Source organism: Bos mutus, chromosome 6 (assembly GCF_027580195.1).
Source record: "Bos mutus isolate GX-2022 chromosome 6, NWIPB_WYAK_1.1, whole genome shotgun sequence".
Classification (NCBI taxonomy): Eukaryota; Metazoa; Chordata; class Mammalia; order Artiodactyla; family Bovidae; genus Bos; species Bos mutus.
The window spans coordinates 64,910,382-64,929,493 of record NC_091622.1 but is presented as its reverse complement, the minus strand read 5'-3'; the positions used below and the strand labels follow the sequence as shown (position 1 = coordinate 64,929,493).

Here is a 19,112-nt window from a genome sequence, read left to right as displayed (position 1 = left end):
TGGAGTAGCCATCATGGTCAACAAAAGAGTCTGAAATGCAGTACTTGGATTCAATCTCAAAAATGCCAATGATCTCTGTTCATTTCCAAGACAAACCATTCAATATCACAGTAATCCAAGTCTATGCCCCAACCAGTAATGCTGAAGAAGCTGAAGTTGAATGGTTCTATGAAGACCTACAAGACCTTTTAGAACTAACACCCAAAAAAGATGTCCTTTTCATTATAGGGGACTGGAATGCAAAAGTAGGAAATCAAGAAACACCTGGAGTAACAGGCAAATTTGGCCTTGGAATATGGAATGAAGCAGGGCAAAGGCTAATAGAGTTTTGCCAAGAGAACGCACTGGTCATAGCAAACACCTTCTTCCAACAACACAAGAGAAGACTCTATACATGGACATCACCAGATGGTCAACACCGAAATCAGGTTGATTATATTCTTTGCAGCCAAAGATGGAGAAGCTCTATACAGTCAGCAAAAACAAGACTGGGAGCTGACTGTGGCTCAGATCATGAGCTCCTTATTGCCAAACTCAGACTTAAGTTGAAGAAAGTAGGGAAGACCACCAGACCATTCAGGTATGACCTAAATCAAATCCCTTATGACTCACAGTGGAAGTGAGAAACAGATTTAAAGGACTAGATCTGATAGATAGAGTGCCTGATGAACTATGGACTGAGGTTCGTGACATTGTACAGGAGACAGGGATCAAGACTATCCCCATGGAAAAGAAATGCAAAAAAGCAAAATGGCTGTCTGGGGAGGCCTTACAAATAGCTGTGAAAAGAAGAGAAGCAAAAAGCAAAGAAGAAAAGGAAAGATATAAGCATCTGAATGCAGAGTTCCAAAGAATAGCAAGAAGAGATAAGAAAGCCTTCTTCAGTGATCAATGCAAAGAAATAGAGGAAAACAACAGAATGGGAAAGACTAGAGATCTGTTCAAAAATTAGAGATACCAGGGGAACATTTCATGCAAAGATGGGTTTGATAAAGGACAGAAATGGTATAGACCTAACAGAAGCAGAAGATATTAAGAAGAGGTGGCAAGAATACACAGAAGAACACTACGAAAAAGAGTTTCATGACCAAGATAACCAAGATGGTGTGATCACTCACCTAGAGCCAGACATCCTGGAATGTGAAGTCAAGTGGGCCTTAGAAAGCATCACTACAAACAAAGCTAGTGGAGGTGATAGAATTCCATTTGAGCTATTTCAAATCCTGAAAGATGATGCTGTGAATGTGCTGCACTCAATATGCCAGCAAATTTGGAAAATTCAGCAGTGGCCACAGGACTGGAAAAGGTCAGTTTTCATTCCAATCCCAAAGAAAGGCAATGCCAAAGAATGCTCAAACTACCACACAACTGCACTCATCTCACACTCTAGTAAAGTAATGCTCAAAATTCTCCAAGCCAGGCTTCAGCAATACATGAACCATGAACTTCCAGATGTTCAAGCTGGTTTTAGAAAAGGCAGGGCAACCAGAGATCAAATTGCCAACATCCACTGGATAATGGAAAAAGCAAGAGAGTTCCAGAAAAACATCTATTTCTGCTTTATTGACTATGTCAAAGCCTTTGACTGTGTGGATCACAATAAACTGTGGAAAATTCTGAAAGAGATGGGAATATCAGGCCACCTGATCTGCCTCTTGAGAAAGCTATATGCAGGTCAGGAAGCAACAGTTAGAACTGGACATGGAACAACAGACTGGTTCCAAATAGGAAAAGGAGTACATCAAGGCTGTATATTGTCACCCTGCTTATTTAACTTATATGCAGAGTACATAATGAGAAACACTGGGCTGGAAGAAGCACAAGCTGGAATCAAGATTGCTGAGAGAAATATCAGTAACCTCAGATATACAGATGACACCACCCTTATGGCAGAAAGTGAAGAGGAACTCAAAAGCCTCTTGAGGAAAGTGAAAGTGGAGAGTGAAAAAGTTGGCTTAAAGCTCAACATTCAGAAAATGAAGATCATGGCTTCTGGTCCCATCACTTCATGGCAAATAGATGGGGAAACAGTGTCAGACTTTATTTTTCTGGGCTCCAAAATCACTGCAGATGGTGACTGCAGCCATGAAATTAAAAGACACATACTCCTTGGAAGAAAAGTTATGACCAACCTAGATAGCATATTCAAAAGCAGAGACATTAGTTTGCCAACAAAGGTCCGTTTAGTCAAGGCTATGGTTTTTCCAGTGGTCATGTACAGATGTGAGAGTTGGACTATGAAGAAAGCTGAACGCCAAAGAATTGATGCTTTTGAACTGTAGTGTTGGAGAAGACTCCTGAGAGTCCTTTGAACTGCAAGGAGATCCAACCAGTCCATTCAGCCAACCAGTCCAGATCAGCCCTGGATGTTCTTTGGAAGGAGTGATGCTAAAGCTGAAACTCCAGGACTTTGGCCACCTCATGCTAAGAGTTGACTTATTGGAAAAGACTCTGATGTTGGGAGGGATTGGGGGCAGGAGGAGAAGGGGACGACAGAGGATGAGATGGCTGGATGGCATCACCGACTGGATGGAGATGAATTTGAGTGAACTCAGGGAGATGGTGATGGACAGGGAGGCCTGGCATGCTGCGATTCATGGGGTTGCAAAGAGTCGGACACGACTAAGTGAACTCACCTGAGAGTGTTAGTTAAATTTAACTTGTCCATACACATATGCCATATCAGTGATAGTGAAATATTTAAAGATAATTACAACCAGGACTTCCCTGGTGGCTCAGATGGTAAAGCATCTGCCTACAATGCGGGAGACCTGGGTTCGATCCCTGGGTCGGGATGATCCCCTGGAGAAGGAAATGGCAACCCACTCCAGTACTCTTGCCTGGAAAATCCCATGGATGTAGGAGCCTGGTAGGCTACAGTCCATGGGGTCGCAAATAGTAGGACATGACTGAGTGACGTCACTTTCACAACCAGGTAATACAATGAACAAACCAGCTTATTGGGTGATGGTAATGAGAGGATTCTTCACTAATCTCCTAGGTCACTTCATAAATATAGTCAATGGAATCTTGAAGCTATTCAGTTTTATAGACCAGACATGGTCCTATGTAGAAGGGGGTGATGACAGGATAGGTTTAGAGGTCATTTAAGGCCCCTTGTTAATACTTGAGTCTATGATTCTCTAAAGTGAGAACACTTCTTTATCCATTAAATTTTGTCAGCCTTCTTTATTTAAGAGGCTGGGTCCTTTATCATTGTTAGATAAAACCGTAAGAAAATGTTAAGAAATAGAATAATGAGGAAATGAGAACAGAGCTGGAAGATTCTAGCAGAATTCTAGCACAGAATTTAAGACTGTGATGGAGGTCCCAAGAAGACTAGGAGAAACAAAGCAGTTACTGATTATTTAAAGAGAGGGGATATTAAAGAGGGAAGCAGAGCAGGAGTTAGTTATTAAGTACCTCCCAGTTACTGAAACCAAGAATTGATTGGAAATTAATCTCAATCAAAGGACTCTGATACTACAACTAATAATATAAAGATAGAATGGAACCTCAACAAGACTGACTTGATACCTTGTACAAATTATTTTCAGAAACCTCAACAAGATTGACTTGATATCTTGTTTGTATAAATTGGTTTCAGAAGACTACATTGTTCTAGTTATTTTCAGAGCTTAGGGTGGAATCCATCCTCAGGAGCAGTTAAATAATGGATAAAAAATATTACTGAAACAAAATAGCACCCCAAAGTTTTGTTTATTCATAACTAGTGTTAAGAAGAGTTAAGTCATGGCACTGATATTTTCATGCAGTAAATCACTGTTCCTTCTGTACATTTAAAGGAACTCTCTCTCTTTCCATAGCCACCTTCATGTCTTGTTCAGTTACTCATGCATGTGTGTGTGTGTGCTAAGTCACTTCAATCGTGTCTGACTCTTTGAGACCCTATGGACTGTAAGCTTTCATGTTCCTCTGTCCATGGGATTCTTCAGGCAAGAATACTACAGTGGGTTCCCTTGCCCTTCTTCAGGGGATCCTCCCGAACCAGGGATGGAAAATGAATCTATTATCTCCTGCATTGGCAGGCAGCTTCTTTACCACTAGCGCCACCCGGGAAGCCCCTTCAAAGACTCATAATTTTTACCAAATAATAGTGGAAAAATCAATACCCAAGAGTTCACAATCATCTGTAGAGAGACCAATACATTAGAATTTGCTTTTGTAGACAATTGCTGGATCAGGCAGGCAATGATACCTGAATAAAGAATCCAATCTGCTCTTGATTAAATTCAATTTCACTCTGTCTCCACTTTCAGGTACTTTGATAAAACCTCAATTGATATAAATTGTCGTTATTGTTTAGTTCAGTACATTTTGTGTGTTAAATAGTAGAAATGTTTAGGACAATCCTGGGCCAAAAGACAAACTGTGCTGGCACACCAGGAAATTCCTCTGTTAAATAACAAAAACAGCTAACACCAACATGAGTGTTCATAGAATCATCAGTAAGAAGTTGTTTATCTCCACAAAACACATGTTTTCACCTCTCCAAGTCAACCTACTTCAGTATCTTATAACCAACCAATCACTGGTATAATCATGCAGAATAGCAATGTTTATTTGACATAGCCTTTTATCCATAAGTCATTTTATCCTTGCTTTCCACAAATTTTTACTGAGAACTCATTACTGTGCTACACAGAGTGGGGCACAGAAATAAATCATTCACTCCAATCCTCAGGGAGTTCACATTCCACTTGGGGAGATAGGTGAACATATTTTTGTGATATAGTGTGATAATGCAAGAAGAGGTCATAAAGGAGCACAGGGGAAGGGCACTCACTTAAATGGAGGATGCACAGCAGACCTCTTATTTTAGGTCCTCAGTGCAGCTCTCCTGTTCTTCCAAGTTTCTTAAGGGTACCCTTGAGGGTGTTCACCTTATTTTTTCCTGGCTTTAATTTTAAATAGGATTTAGGGTAGTGCTTTATATTCTATAAATTGTATATAAAAGTATCTTTCAATTTTTCTTTTGAAAAAAATAAAACTGTTCAATTCACCAAGGCATTTTTTTGATGCTAATTGAAAGTTATGACCAACCTAGATAGCATATTCAAAAGCAGAGACATTACTTTGCCAACAAAGGTCCGCCTAGTCAAGGCTATGGTTTTTCCTGTGGTCATGTATGGATGTGAGAGTTGGACTGTGAAGAAAGCTGAGCGCCAAAGAATTGATGGTTTTGAACTGTGGTGTTGGATAAGACTCTTGAGAGTCCCTTGGACTGCAAGGAGATCCAACCAGTCCATTCTAAATGAGATCAGTCCTGGGTGTTCTTTGGAAGGAATAATGCTAAAGCTGAAACTCCAGTACTTGGCCACATCATGTGAAGAGTTGACTCATTGGAAAAGACTCTGATGCTGGGAGGGATTGGAGGTAGGAGGAGAAGGGGACAACAGAGAATGAGATGGCTGGATGGCATCACTGACTCGATGGACATGAGTTTGAGTGAACTCCGGGAGTCGGTGATGGACAGGGAAGCCTGGCGTGCTGCAATTCATGGGGTCGCAAAGAGTCAGACACGACTGAGAGACTGAACTGAACTGAACTGAACCATATTCCTGTAGGAGCTATAAAAGTACTTCCCAAATAGAAATTGTTTAGGGAAGGGATGTAAAAGCCATAGCGGGTGTCACCCATGGCTCTTCAGTAAAGAAACTGCCGGCAATGCAGGAGTCGCAAGAAACATGGGTTCAATCTCTGGGTTGGGAAGATCCCTTGGAGGAGGGCATGCCAACTCACTCCAGTATTCTTGCCTGGAGAATCCCATGGACAAAAGAGCCTGTAAAGCGACACTCCATACGGTTGCGAAGAGTTGGACATGACTGAAGTGACTTAGGACACAGGCATCTAAGAGGCATCCTGTTCCGGGGCTCAATTTTTCTAAAATGCTGCTCAGATCATAAGTGTAACTCTTTGACTTAAATCAGATATTGGAAAATGGTTTCTCATAAAGAGTGAGACAGAATTCTTTTAAGTTTTGTGGTCCACATAGACTCTGCTGCAACTATTCCATCTGCCACAGTAGCACGAGAACAGCTCTTAGACAATACCTAAATAAACGGGAAAAAAAAAAAAAAAGCCTTTGGTGAACTCTCTGGGGCTCTGGAGCCAGGGAAGCTTGGACTACAAACTCCAGCCCTGGCCCAGAAAGAAAAAAAAAAAAAAAATAAACGGGCATGGCTATGACCCAGTAAACTTTTATATATGAAAACAGGTGGCAGGCCAGATTTCTGCAGCAGCTAATTAATTTACTGATTCTTGAGTCTTAATTGATTAGTTCATGCTAAGTTGCTTCAGTCGTGTCCAACTCTTTGCGACCGTATGGACTGTAGCCTGCTAGGTTCCTCTATTCATGGGATTCTCCAGGCATGATTACTGGAGTGGGTTGTCATTCCCTTCTCCAAACTGATTAGTTCAGATCATGCTATAAACATATGTATATAAAATGTGCAATATTAATTTCATTTTATATTTATATTATGTAAAATGCACTTCTTTGAGCATACACTTGAATTTCCAGGGATATGGGACAGATAAATAAACAGTTCATTTGATTTAAGAGCTTGAGATTTAATATACAAAAAGAAAATTTCCATTTGTAACACAATTCCTAGGGAAATTAATCTATTAGCAGATAATGAGAATTTTCATGATATATGAATATATAAGAAATGAAAAGCATCTTCTTATCCATCCACTGCAACTACTATATGGCAAAAATTTTTAGAATACTTATAGATCCCACATCCAGATGGTTCATATGGAGCTGCTAATTAGTCCTGCATTTAAGCTAAATAAGGATAAATCACCGCATTCTGGGCAGACGATACTAAGGTAAGATAAGGTGGGATGATGAATCCTAGAAGTCTAGATCCTAGGTATCCTACATGTGGTCCTATCCTTTGTCATCAGGAGTCCACTGGCTTCCACCACTACCAAATGCTGCTGGATGAACAGAAACAGCTTGCCTTATTTTGAACCAATACATGGTTATCTTTCTTATCATTTCATCTTTCTGGTATACCTTGATTGAATTATCTTCCTCAGCCATCCCCATTCCCTGCTCAGTCTCAACACTAAGTGTCTCCTCTTCTTGTTTTTCATAAATGCAGAGAGGCAGTGACATGATGCTGCACTGTTAGTCTCCTGTAGACTCTTTGTGAATGTGGCAACAATCCAAGTTACTAAACCACAGATTTATATTTATGGGTATGAGATGCTGATTTTGAAAACAACAGTGTACATCCAATCCTGTGTTTGTTACACACGTGTTTATCCCTTTATTTGCTGCACCAACTGTCTCCATCAGGCAGTAAACTAATTGCAGCAGGTACAAGACTAAGTGAAAATAAGCATGGTCTCTGAACTCATGGAACCCACAGCCTGGTTGGTTGATAGATTTTAACCAAATAATCACGCATAATGATATAAAAGACAAATTCTCTAAGAGAAAGCACATATAACTAAGGAAACTAACAGAGAGAAATGGGGAAGCTATGTCAGGAAAAGCTTCTTGAGGAAGTCCTTCCTGTTGTGTTTTTTTTTTAATGAAGGATGAATTGGTGGGTGGAAGGGGTAGGAACTTTTCAGCAGAGGAATTATCTGTCACAACGACCAATGGCGGGAAGAAAAACGGCAGTCAGGAGCCTGGTACCTTCTCAGAATTGAAGAATGCTGAGGTTGATGAAACAGAGGAAACAATGGTTCAAGACCAGGCAGGAGTCAAGGCATCTAGGAGTAACTTTGGCCACAATAAAGATTTTGGTCTTGACCTTATGATATATATGTTACTGTCCTAGTGGCTCAGATGGCAAAGAATCAGCTTGCAAAGCAGGAGACAGAGATTCAGTCTCTGGCTTGGGAAGATCCCCTGGAGAAGGACATGGCAACCCATTCCAGCATTCTTGCCTGGAGAATTCCATGCAAAGAGGCACCTGGTGGGCTACAGTCCATGGGGTTCAAAGAGTTGGGCATGACTGAGTGAATCACACTTTCACTTTCATATGAAATATGTGAAAGATTTTAAGCTAGGCAGTGACATGACCAGATCCAGATTTTGGATAGATCATTCAGACCACTGCACGGAGACCAGGCTGGTGAGGCTCAAAAATGGATGAAGGGAGAAGAGATGAGCTTCAGTGAACAACATATATGAACTCCTTAACAGAGCCTTATATTCCTCTACTAATACTTATTATGCATTTACAGTATGAGAAGCACAGTGAGGGATACAAAGAGAGACAAATCATAGCTTCTGGTCCCTCAAGAACTTATTCAAGATGAGTTTATTTTTCTTCATAAGATTTGCATGTTAAATTGTTGCAGTGGTTTGTACTTGAATGATGTTGATTGACTAGCTAAAAGCAATTTGAACCTAGAAATGTTCGCTCTAGTGAATTCTACAATGACAACAAAAGAATTTGTATTAAGATCAGTGACTAACTTGTCTTTTCTACCTTTTTGGAAATCTCTGGAAATGGCTTTCAAATTGTCTCACTCTATGTAGGCCAGAATCAATTTCTTTTTCTTTTTTTTTTTATGTAGTAGATATACAGAACTAGATTCCTAACATGAATTCCTCACCAGAGCCAGTTTTCTTATCCACCTCTTCTCATTCATGTTAACACCCAACTGCTGTTATCCCAGTCACTGTCCTAGTCTGCCTCTTCTTCTAACCCCTTCTCTTTTGTCATTTTTCCATCCCATTTCTGGGACCTGACAAATATTTAGTTTATCAGAGCTTTTACTGAAACCCACTGAGTTCAGCTTCTGCTGAACACCACGTTTCATTCCCATGAACAGCACTCCTGCCTTCATGCTGCTCTGGGGCAGGACGGAGCGGAGGTTCAGAGGGACTATTTGTCAAGAACCACTTCAGACTTTATTTCACCCCATCTGGGTATTTAGGGGAAGAAAGAAAGCAAAGAACAATTAAAAGATGGAAATAACAAATATGACCAAAAACCAAAGAAATCCACTGGTTCAGACTTTGGCTCAGCAATTATTTATTCAAATTAATTAATTTTGAATTAATAATTAATTATTGATTTCAAGGGTTTAAGAAAGTGTCCCTGACAGAAAATATTTTGTCATTCAATATTGTATATAGAAAAGAAAATACAATAAAATGTCCTTTTCTCTTCATCCTTCGTTGATCAAGAGATGTCAAGTTATTCTGTGGTTAAACACCATAGCAATTTTTAGAGTCTTAAAACACAAATATTTATTTCTAGTTTACTCTGTATGTCAGCTAGGTGCTCTGGTCTTTGTTTCCCCCATTAAGGACCCACTGAGTTACCATTTGGAACATCACTGGCAATAGCCAGATAATGGAGGATGAATGAACAGGTTCACCCAGCCTCCATCTGAAAACTGCCCATGTTTTTTTGCTCAACTTTCTTTGGTCAGAGAAAGTTCCACTGTCATGTCTAATTTCAAGAATAAGGACATTCGGTCTGTTCCTACATCAGCGCTGAAAACTGGCACTATTTGCTGGCCAGCACTAATGTCTGCCATAACCCTCTTTTAAAATAGCTTCTCTGAAAATGTAAGGATACATTGCTAACTCCTAACTTCTAATTCAAAAAGGTCTCTCATTTTTCTCTTCCAGCTGAGTAGCATGATAATATTAGAGATCTGTAAGTCATAAAATCAGAATAGAAACTTGTAACCATATTTTAATCTAGGGTTTGACTGGCAGGGTGGCCAGAAGCTTCTGTATTGATTAGTGTCTCTGGCTCTCTGAATGTTACACATATGGGTCTCTTTTAAACAAAAGATCCAACATGTGGCAATTTTTTTATTGCAGGAAAATCAGTAGCCTATTCAAAAAAGAATGTCACTTGACTTTTGTATTCAGTTCCTATAATGACTCACACAATACACTTGAGTGGATTTCATAGTGTGGTTTATAGAGATCTACACACAGAAACACAGATAGAGTTGCCCATACATTTGTAGCAAAGACACTCACATTTCCATTGGATGAAACAGCACTTCCTTGCCTATATGTACTCTTATAAACACACCTTCTCCATATGCTAAGACAAGTATGTGCACAAAAGCAGACTTATGCTATATATAAATATCAAGAAAGAGGGAGGAAAAGGGGACATTAGGGAACTAACAAAAGATGGAAATGCAGGCTGAGCTGGAATAAAAAGGAGGGCATGGTATACTAAAAGGAGGACAGGGAAAAAAAGAACAGAAAAAAAGAGAGATAAAATGAGGGAAACCATGTATTCATGAGAACAAAAATAAGGTGAGGTAAGAGAATGTGGGTATATGAGAAGGGCTCTCATTGAGTCTTCTGTGAAGGTGGGAACCTGAATGAGAAAGAATGGATGGAAACAAGCAGGGGAAAGCTAAGAAGAAAAATATTTAGTAATTCAATGGTGAAGAGTGTCAATACATCTCAGTACTAAACACTGAGGCAGTGAACTAAAAGGGCTTTCAGATGCACGAGTGATATCAGCAAACACTGCACAGCGTTGTCAGTGATCCAGGTCTTGTTCTGTGCCCATGTATTGACTCAGAACATTCACACAGACCCTATGGAATTGGTTCTACAATTACCTTTATTCTACAGGTAAGAAAACTAAAGCACAGTTAGCCTAAGAAATTTATCCACAATAGTACAGTGATTAAGCAGTACAAGTAGGATTTGAACCTAAATGCTTAGCACCAGAGTCTCAGGCACTTAACCACTATGCTCTTGCATCTCATTTCCTCTGAAAAAGTACTGTGTCTCTTATATACTTATGAAGGCACAGATGCTCATGTATCTTCTCATTTATTCATTATGTTGTTCATTCATTCTCTGATTCATTCTTTCATTTATTCCTCAAGAATTTTCTGAAAGATTATATATGCTTGGTTAAAGATGATAAAGATGAGGCTCACAGGCATGAGATAGAAAAGTTAATAAGTAAGTCCAATGAGGTATTCCAGGTTTCATGTAAAATGCCTGTGTTAAGTTCATCAGGGCCACAGAAGGACGGTTTGAATAATTGTTTCTGGACAAGTAAGAAATAGTTTTCAGTTTTCAGAAATAGTTTTCATGAAGTTCTCACCAGGTAGACTGTGAAGACAGCATTCCAATTGAAGTGGGCAATGACAACCAAAGCACAAAGACACGAAACTACTGGCTGTTGGGAGAAATTGAAACATTTTCCTTTCAAGGGAGCATAGAGAATGGGATGATGGTGAAAAATGAGTGCTAATTATGGATGTGTGTGTGTGTGTGTTTGTGTGTGCGTGTGCTCATGTGCATGTGTGTGACAAGATGTTGGTGGAAAGACCATAGTTGAAGCTGGAGACATAAACAAGGGTCAGAAGGATCAGTTGTGATGCACAAAAGAGTTTGCACCCTATATTTTTATCAACAAAGGATTTTAAATGATTGAGAGACACTATCAAATTGGTTTTGGAAGGCCTTTCCTTGGCCTATAGAAAACAAACTGTAGAAAACTGAGATTGGAGACTGAGAAAGTGGTTAGTTGGCTACTGTATATTGGAGCTGCAGTTGTATATGGCAACTGTGTTGGCACTGCTCTTGTGAAGTACAGAGCTCAGGTGATGGGATTGGTAACGGGTAGAGTGGATCAGATGATGGGGATAGATGGGAGGTATTTTCTCATCAACAGTGAATGCTTGTGTGTGGGGGAGTGTTGAGAAAAAAAGAGTTGAGAATGAATCCCAGTTTTCAGGATTTTGGTAGGAGGCTGGTGGTCAGATAGAGAACATCAGAGAAGAGAGACCTTATGAGAAGAGAAGGTGTTGCACTGTGTACACAGTGATTTACAGTGAGTTGTGAGAGATGGCGAGAACTTGGAGAGTTACCAGTATGTTATGACTACTGAAGTTTATGGCATTTTAAACTCTGCAACCAAGGCTCCCAATCTGTGTTCCAAAGTGCTTAACTCTACAAAAAACTAAGCAATTATTTATTGGGCATTTATGAGCAAGTTGCTCTGGCAAATAAAAGAGATTTCTAGAAAGGAGAAATGGTCTAAATATTACTATTCAAAATTATGTGATATTCGTATTTAATTTGCCATGGTATTATTCACTTTTTCTTAGAAATAACTGGTTTCTATTTTCTCTTTCAGGTCTCTCTGACTGACCATGAAATACTCATAGCCTGATTGTATTACACTTATTTCTTCACGATATGTATATCCTCTCTTCCAGCTTTGATGCTAAAAATAATGATACTGAAATAATCCTTTGTTGAGACCAATCTTATCCTACCTGAGATGTATGTAAATTCGGTCCTGGACTCCTCTATCTACTGATTTTGTTATTGTTACTGGTTTCTTGTGCATGGTTTTGTCTGATGAGGTGTTATATTCATATAAAATAGATTTTTAAATTCTGGATTTAAACTTGATCCTTGGGGCTTCTTAAGTGGCTTGTTTTGTTTCACAAAAGGTACTTAATCATATTCTTAATCATAAGAATCTATTTGTAAACTATTAAAGGAAATAGTCTCCATGTTGCATTTTTTTTCTTATGTTGCCTATTGCTACGCAGTAAAGTGAAAGTGAAAGTCGCTCAGCTGTGTCCCAGTCTTTGTGGTCCTATGGACTATAAAGTCCATGGAATTCTCCAGGCCAGAATACTGGAGTGGATAGCCTTTCCCTTCTCCAGGGGATCTTCTCAACCCAGGGATTGAACCTCAGTTTTCCACATTGCGGGTACATTCTTTACCAGCTGAGCCACAAGGGAAGCCTAAGAATACTGGAGAGGGTAGCCAGAGGATCTTTTCCAACCCAGGATTTGAACTGGGGTTTCCTGCATCGCAGGTGGATTCTTTACTGAGTAATCTGGGAAGCCCCTACATAGTAAAAGTAGTATTATTTTAGAAACATAAAGTTTTTAGAGTACATGTGTAGGCTTTGGTCATTAATTTGTTTACTGTCAACAGCATACATTATTTCAGGACTTTTCAATTTGATGTAAGCACCCCAGAGGGTAAGGACCATGCTTTAATCATCCTTATATCCTGAGTGGTTCCTAATGGGGTCTTGTACATAGCAGACACTCAGTAAAGCTTGCTAAATGAATATATGGCTGTTATTAACAGATTTACATTACTAAGAAGACACCAGCATATCAACAGTTAAGTATTTTGTTCAAAGTTTCAGTGGTGAGACTATATAAAAGAAACTCAAATTTTGGCTGTTAAGGACCAATGTAGAGGTAATACAGTATAATAATTAAGCATGGAGACTCTGGAAACATTCCTTGGGCTCTACTCCTGGCTTCCCTTCTGGAGTACCCTGAGCTAGCTTACTTTTTCTGTGCCGCAAGTTTTGCATCAGTGAAGGGGGAATAATACTTGTGAAGATTAATTAAGTAAATACATGCAAAGTATTTATAATGGGATCTAAGCTTTTGTATTAATGAAGACATTATAGGTTTACTTTTATTTTCATTACAATGATTATTATTTAGGGAACATGCCTCCCAGGCAAAAGCTGCAAATCATGTAGCAGTTTATCCTTCAGTGAACTGCCCAGTATATTTTCCAATGAGGGAGTTTTTGGCTTGCATTACTGGAACATTTCCTTTGTTTTAGGAAGCAGTTGAATACCATGAAAGTTAATTCTATCTATAATTTTACAAAGAGATAGCAAAAGAATTTCCTTGCAAATTACTCTGCATATGTGTCTGATGTCAGTAGTTAGATTTTAATATCATAGAAATCACTAGGATATCTTGAATGCATGATATGTTTGATTTGCAAGTTGGAAGAAAATTTGTAAAATTGTTTAATAAACATGGAGTTACTCTGTTTGAAGAATGTAATGTGCTTAGTTTATCTTAGCTAGTATATGTGATATATTTAGCTCTAATGAAATGTGACCTAGATACATTAATGTAACAGAGTAGTCTTGGAATTATTTGTTTAGAAGGCTAGTTACTCCCACTTTCCAGCTGTCTGTTCTTGCAAATTCTTGAAGTCTAGTGGACATGTTAGAACCATCTATATAAATTCAACTTACAGGGAAAATGGAGCTTGACCAAGCCATAATTTTCACTTGAGAATTACCAAATCGGTATTTGAATCATTTTTTTTTTTTGGAATGATAATGTGGTGAATATGTGAGAACAGACAGCACACTTTGAAATCAATAGTAAAGTATTCTGGGGAAAAGTACAGAATAGTATTTAATTCTATGATTATCCTGTGAAAACAGGATAATCTATGCTTTAGTTCCTATCTTTCACAAATACATATTCTCATTTGAATGAATGACTCACATAAGAATGTAAAATTTATATAAATTTATTATATGAAATACATGCTGATATTTTAAAATTTGTAAATATGGTGAGATGCTATTCTTGTTGAAGTACTTCTGGTACTCCTCTTCAAAGTATGTAAAAATCACTAAGATCAAATCATGTGGTCGTGAGACTGAAAGCATTTTGTGGAAATGTATTATATAAATGTTATTCTCATTAAAATCCTTATGCTTATTTTATTAATTCAGGTATCTATCTTTCTACAGATAAATATCTATATATTTGTATGCACATATGTATGCATCATATATATGCACATGTATTATATATACACATATATATATATACACACACACATTATGGTATAGAATCTAAATATTCATGATGTCCCCTATATATAGATCACGGAGTAGTAGTTCCCTGGAGCAGTAGTGCCAAGTCTCAATATAGCTGAGTCCTAAAAAAGGAAGCTCTACAAAATATCTGCTAAAAAACATGAACAGTTTTGTGAATTTTAAATTTTAAATGAATTTTAAAACTGTACAATATTGTGAGATATCAGGAAACAAATTCAGACACCATGATCTCCCAATTATTCATTTTCTTTTTTCTGTGGAAATCTCCTTAGGGATTGGATTCTTAGGGATGGGAACTCTATAAGAAGTGACCCCCTAAATCCATTTGATGGGAGAGTAATTCAAACACATTCAAACAGAAGGTCTGGCACAGCCTTAGCCTGGGCAGGGATGGATTTACTGGCTACCAATTAGTTGACACTTCTGCAGGGCTGGTTGCCTTAGGACCTGCTCCGCAACGAGTGGGCAGGAAGAGCTTAGTCATGACCTATCCAGGCTGCCTCTTGAATCATGGGCAATGCGCTTCACTCCATCACAGAGAGGAAAGAAAGCTATCAGGCTGGGTTTGTCAGATAATTGTGGAAGCTGGACAATCCTAGAAGAAATTTGGCTGAACTAGTAACACTGTGAAATATCAATGTAGATATAACAATAAAAGTAGAGGTCTGCTGCTTGCAATCAGCTTTTCTGATTTTCAGTTCCTTTAAATCATAGCTATTCGGCTTCAATAAAATTGCAAAGCATTTTGTGGGGAAGAACTAAAAATCATGGTTTTATAATGAATTTTTTGAATCTAGCTTTTCCGGAGTCTCTGTCAAGTAAGTGTAAATCCAATTCTATTGACTGATCTAGCATACGGGTTTTTTTTTTTTTTTTCTTTTTAAAGCAAATGGTGAAAATCATCCTAAACATCTTGAACTCTGTGAATTTCCACATAAATGGGTATTTATGGCAATGAGATTACAAATTTACTAAGGATACCAATGGTAAAGTTTATTTTTTAGAACAAATTTCAATAAACACAAATTTTGAGTTAAAACAATGTTAAAATCCATAATTAATCATTAGCATCCAAGGAAAAGACTATAGTGGTAAGTAGGAAAATAACTTATGAAGATATTTACAAAATTGTATGTCCATGAAAGAGAAATTTTGTAGTGCAGCAATTAAAGTTGGAAAGAAACCATGGGCTGTTCAATTTCCATTATTAAAATATAAACAATTTAGTAGTAATATTAATGGCAAAGTGATAGATTTTAATGAAGATTGACTCATAGAAATGAAAAACAGGAAAATAAAGTAAGAAATGAAGTGTTCAGACCAAGTAGATGTTTAGATTCCCTAGTTGCAAGGTTTTAAATGGCATGCTTTTTATCTTTGTGAATTTCAATTAGACTCTACAATGAGCAAGTCAGGAAGGGAATATTAATGATGGACGAGAAAGCTGGGTGGTGTTCCATTCTTCACAGAGGCAGCTAACTAGAGCAAATGTTTGTTTAGGCTGTAGCTTATTAAATGGTCATTCAGAAAGTGGTGATTAATAGGTTAAAAAGAACAGCTTGAAATATTTACAATGTAAAGGTTTTACTCTCCTCACATAATCTTCAAAGCAAAGCTAAAATTTACTGTGGAAGTGCCTGTTGTTAGGAAAACCGCACCATCTAGGAAATCCACTTGAATTTTGGGTTCATAACTAACTATTGAAGTGTTTGGCATATACGGACTTTGAATGCAAAAGGACAGAAACATATCAACATATTTTTTTTCTTTTAAAATGTCTAACATTTATAAAAACTTCACGAAAAGACGAACACCCTCTCTGCTTTGCCTTAGTAGGGTGTATATAATATTCTGTCTTGATGTGCAGTACAAAGAGGAACATGTCTCTTTTGTTGTTCAAGTTGCACCTTTGAATTTGATAGCCTCAGATACTGGAAGGTAAAAAGAAAGGAGGCTCACACAATGCTGAAAGCATACGTTGGGACTGAAATTACAGCAGGTCTCTAGCCAGCAAGAACCCTTAAAGGGTTCTTTAAAAACCCTAAAACCCGTCCCCTTTCCCCCACTGAGGAAAGAATTTACAGAAGCAGCAAAAGCACAGCAGGTCGCAGGTCTCTCTCTCTCTTTTTTTTTTTTTTTTGTTGGGGGTGGAGGTGGGTGGGGTGGGAAGTACGCAAACTTCTTTTAGAGTTGTTGATTGAGCTTGATCACCAGGTGGGGAGGACGATTGTGAGAAGATATTGGGGTAAAAGAACCGCTGAGAGTGAGCGAGTTTCTCAATAACGTGTAAATGGACTTGACAGACCAGCTCCAGGGAAATCTCCAGCCCTCAGAGATTTGAAGGGAAATTGGTCCTGATGGCAGGAGTGTGAAGGAATGAGTGGTACATCAAGGGGGCTCGGGAAATCAAAGAAACTTCCTGCTGTCTGATTTCCACGCAACCTGCCTTGAACTTGGTCCGGCGTGGATGAGCTGATGGCCAAGTCCAGGCGTGAAGAGTCCCCTCGCCCTACAGCGGGAGCCCGACCTCTCCTAGACAGACACGTCGCTCCAGAGCCAGGGCACGTTGTGGGGCGGGCGGCAGGGCGAGGCCCCGGGGATCTAGGGCCAGCCCAGACACACGGCGACCCTGACGCCGTACCAATACCCTCCGGCAGCACCCCCCTGGAACCTCGGGGCCTCCAGGGAGCCCCGGAGGGCTGCCGCGGGGCGCAGTGTTGGGCGGCGCGTAGACTCCGCTCCTCCAGCGCAGCGTGGGCGCGGGGAGCGGTGCTCCCGGCGCACCCGGGCGCTAGCCGCCGCCTGGGGCTGTGCAGCGGCAGGTGCCCGGCGGGCGGCCGCGGCTTCCTGCTATCTGGGAGAGGGTGCGGGGCGGGGGTCCCTGCTTTCCCGGGAAACTCGTTAGCCCTCCTCCGGGGCCTGGCTCCTCCTCCTCTAGGCGTGGGGCTCGTGCCCGCCGCTGCCTGCGCGCACCGCGCCTCTGCTAGCGTCTCCCCCTACCCCGCCCGCTCCTGCCAACGCTTCCCCCTCCTCCTCTTCCTTCTCCTCCGCCCATCACCGCCACTACGGACGCCTTCGCCTCCTTCTACTCCTCGCGCCGCCGCCGCCGCGCCTCGCGCTCTCCTGCTTCCACCAGCCCATCGCTCCCGGCTCGCCGGGTTGCTGCAGTCAGTGTCTCTCTCAAGTTTCCTGTCTCTTCAAGATCAGAGTAAAAGGAGGAAAACACCAGTTCTGCTTGCCATTTCAGGTAAGGTCGCACACGCGGATCCCAATAGGGATCTTTGCTTCCCCGTTTACCTTTGGCTTCCCGTGCATGGCTCATCTCCCCTCCCTCCACTCTCCGATGTTCCCTGGAAACCGAAGAGGTTCAGGTCGCCCCCTCCGCCCCAGCATATTTAAAAAATAATGTCGATACTCCTCACGAGAAGCCTATTTGCAACTCTAATAAGATCCGAGCCTCCCGGCTCGTTAGCCTGGCTCTTTTATAGTCTTCAACTTTGCACACCGTGATCGCCGCTGCCCGCCTGCCTCGGTTGGATCTCGGAGCCTCACGCTCCGGCTCGGATTGTGGTCCTCGGCTCCGGAGCAGCTGTCAAACGCGTCGTTTCGCAGCAGTTAATCCGAACCCGGCTGCCTCCAAGATGTGGTCTTGGGCAACTGTGAATGGGCAGGGAGGGAGGTGTTTTTATTCGATTTTTATTTGAAAGGGAGTCAAGTAGTGAAGTCGTGAGAACTGCAGTTCACTGTAATGAAAGAATAATAATCGAAAAAAGTGGGTTGGCTGTCCCTTGCTTTTCTCGTGGTGAATGCGGGGGTGGTCTTGGTTGGGGGATTGTGGCAGGAAGTACCCGTCTCTCCTCCCCCTTTACACTCTCCTCTCCTACCCATTCTTTTCTCTAGCTCATATGTCAGTGCAGGGTCCCGTGTATTCTTTTTACGTGTGTGACCACAAAACAGCGTTTGCTGACGATGGGGCTGGGGGAAGTTCCTGGCAGAGCAAAGTCTGATTATTTGGTTATCTTTCTGTCCAGAAAAAAAAAGAAAGGGGTGGGGGGGACAAACGTCCTTCAATCATCATCACATCCCATACACACTCCACTGGAATCATCTCTATTGCTTTAACTCCAGTTCCCAGATAAAAGGACATTCTTTTGGGCTATTTGGATGGTATGACTGAATGTAATTTTAAGTGTATTTTGTTTTTCTTCCATGATTATACAAAGAGTGGTGATGAAGACGAAACTGAACAGCTCCAATATGCAGTTGCTGCTTTTTGTTTTCTTGGCGTGGGATCCAGCCAGGTGAGACAGTTATTTACTGTTTTGCCATTTTAAATTCAGGGTAAAGGTGTGTTTCCTGAATGCCATCAATGCAGACAGAGGTGGCTTTTGAGGAGCTGAAGTATTTTGAAAGACCATTTCTAATGAAAAAAGGTAGTACCAGGAAATAGAACTGTAAAGTGGCAAAGACTATTAAAAG

At 40.3% G+C, this 19,112-nt stretch overlaps 1 protein-coding gene across 1 annotated transcript in view; it reads left to right on the top strand.

The window, feature by feature from the left end:
- The first annotated feature begins 17,698 nt into the window (after positions 1–17,698).
- Positions 17,699–19,112, top strand: part of GABRA2 (gamma-aminobutyric acid type A receptor subunit alpha2) — a 146,428-nt gene continuing 145,014 nt past the window's right edge. Inside the window, 2 exon segments of the mRNA XM_070372348.1 lie at positions 17,699–17,880; positions 18,857–18,934. Coding sequence (XP_070228449.1) covers positions 18,864–18,934 — 71 coding nt within the window. The 5' untranslated portion in view covers positions 17,699–17,880; positions 18,857–18,863.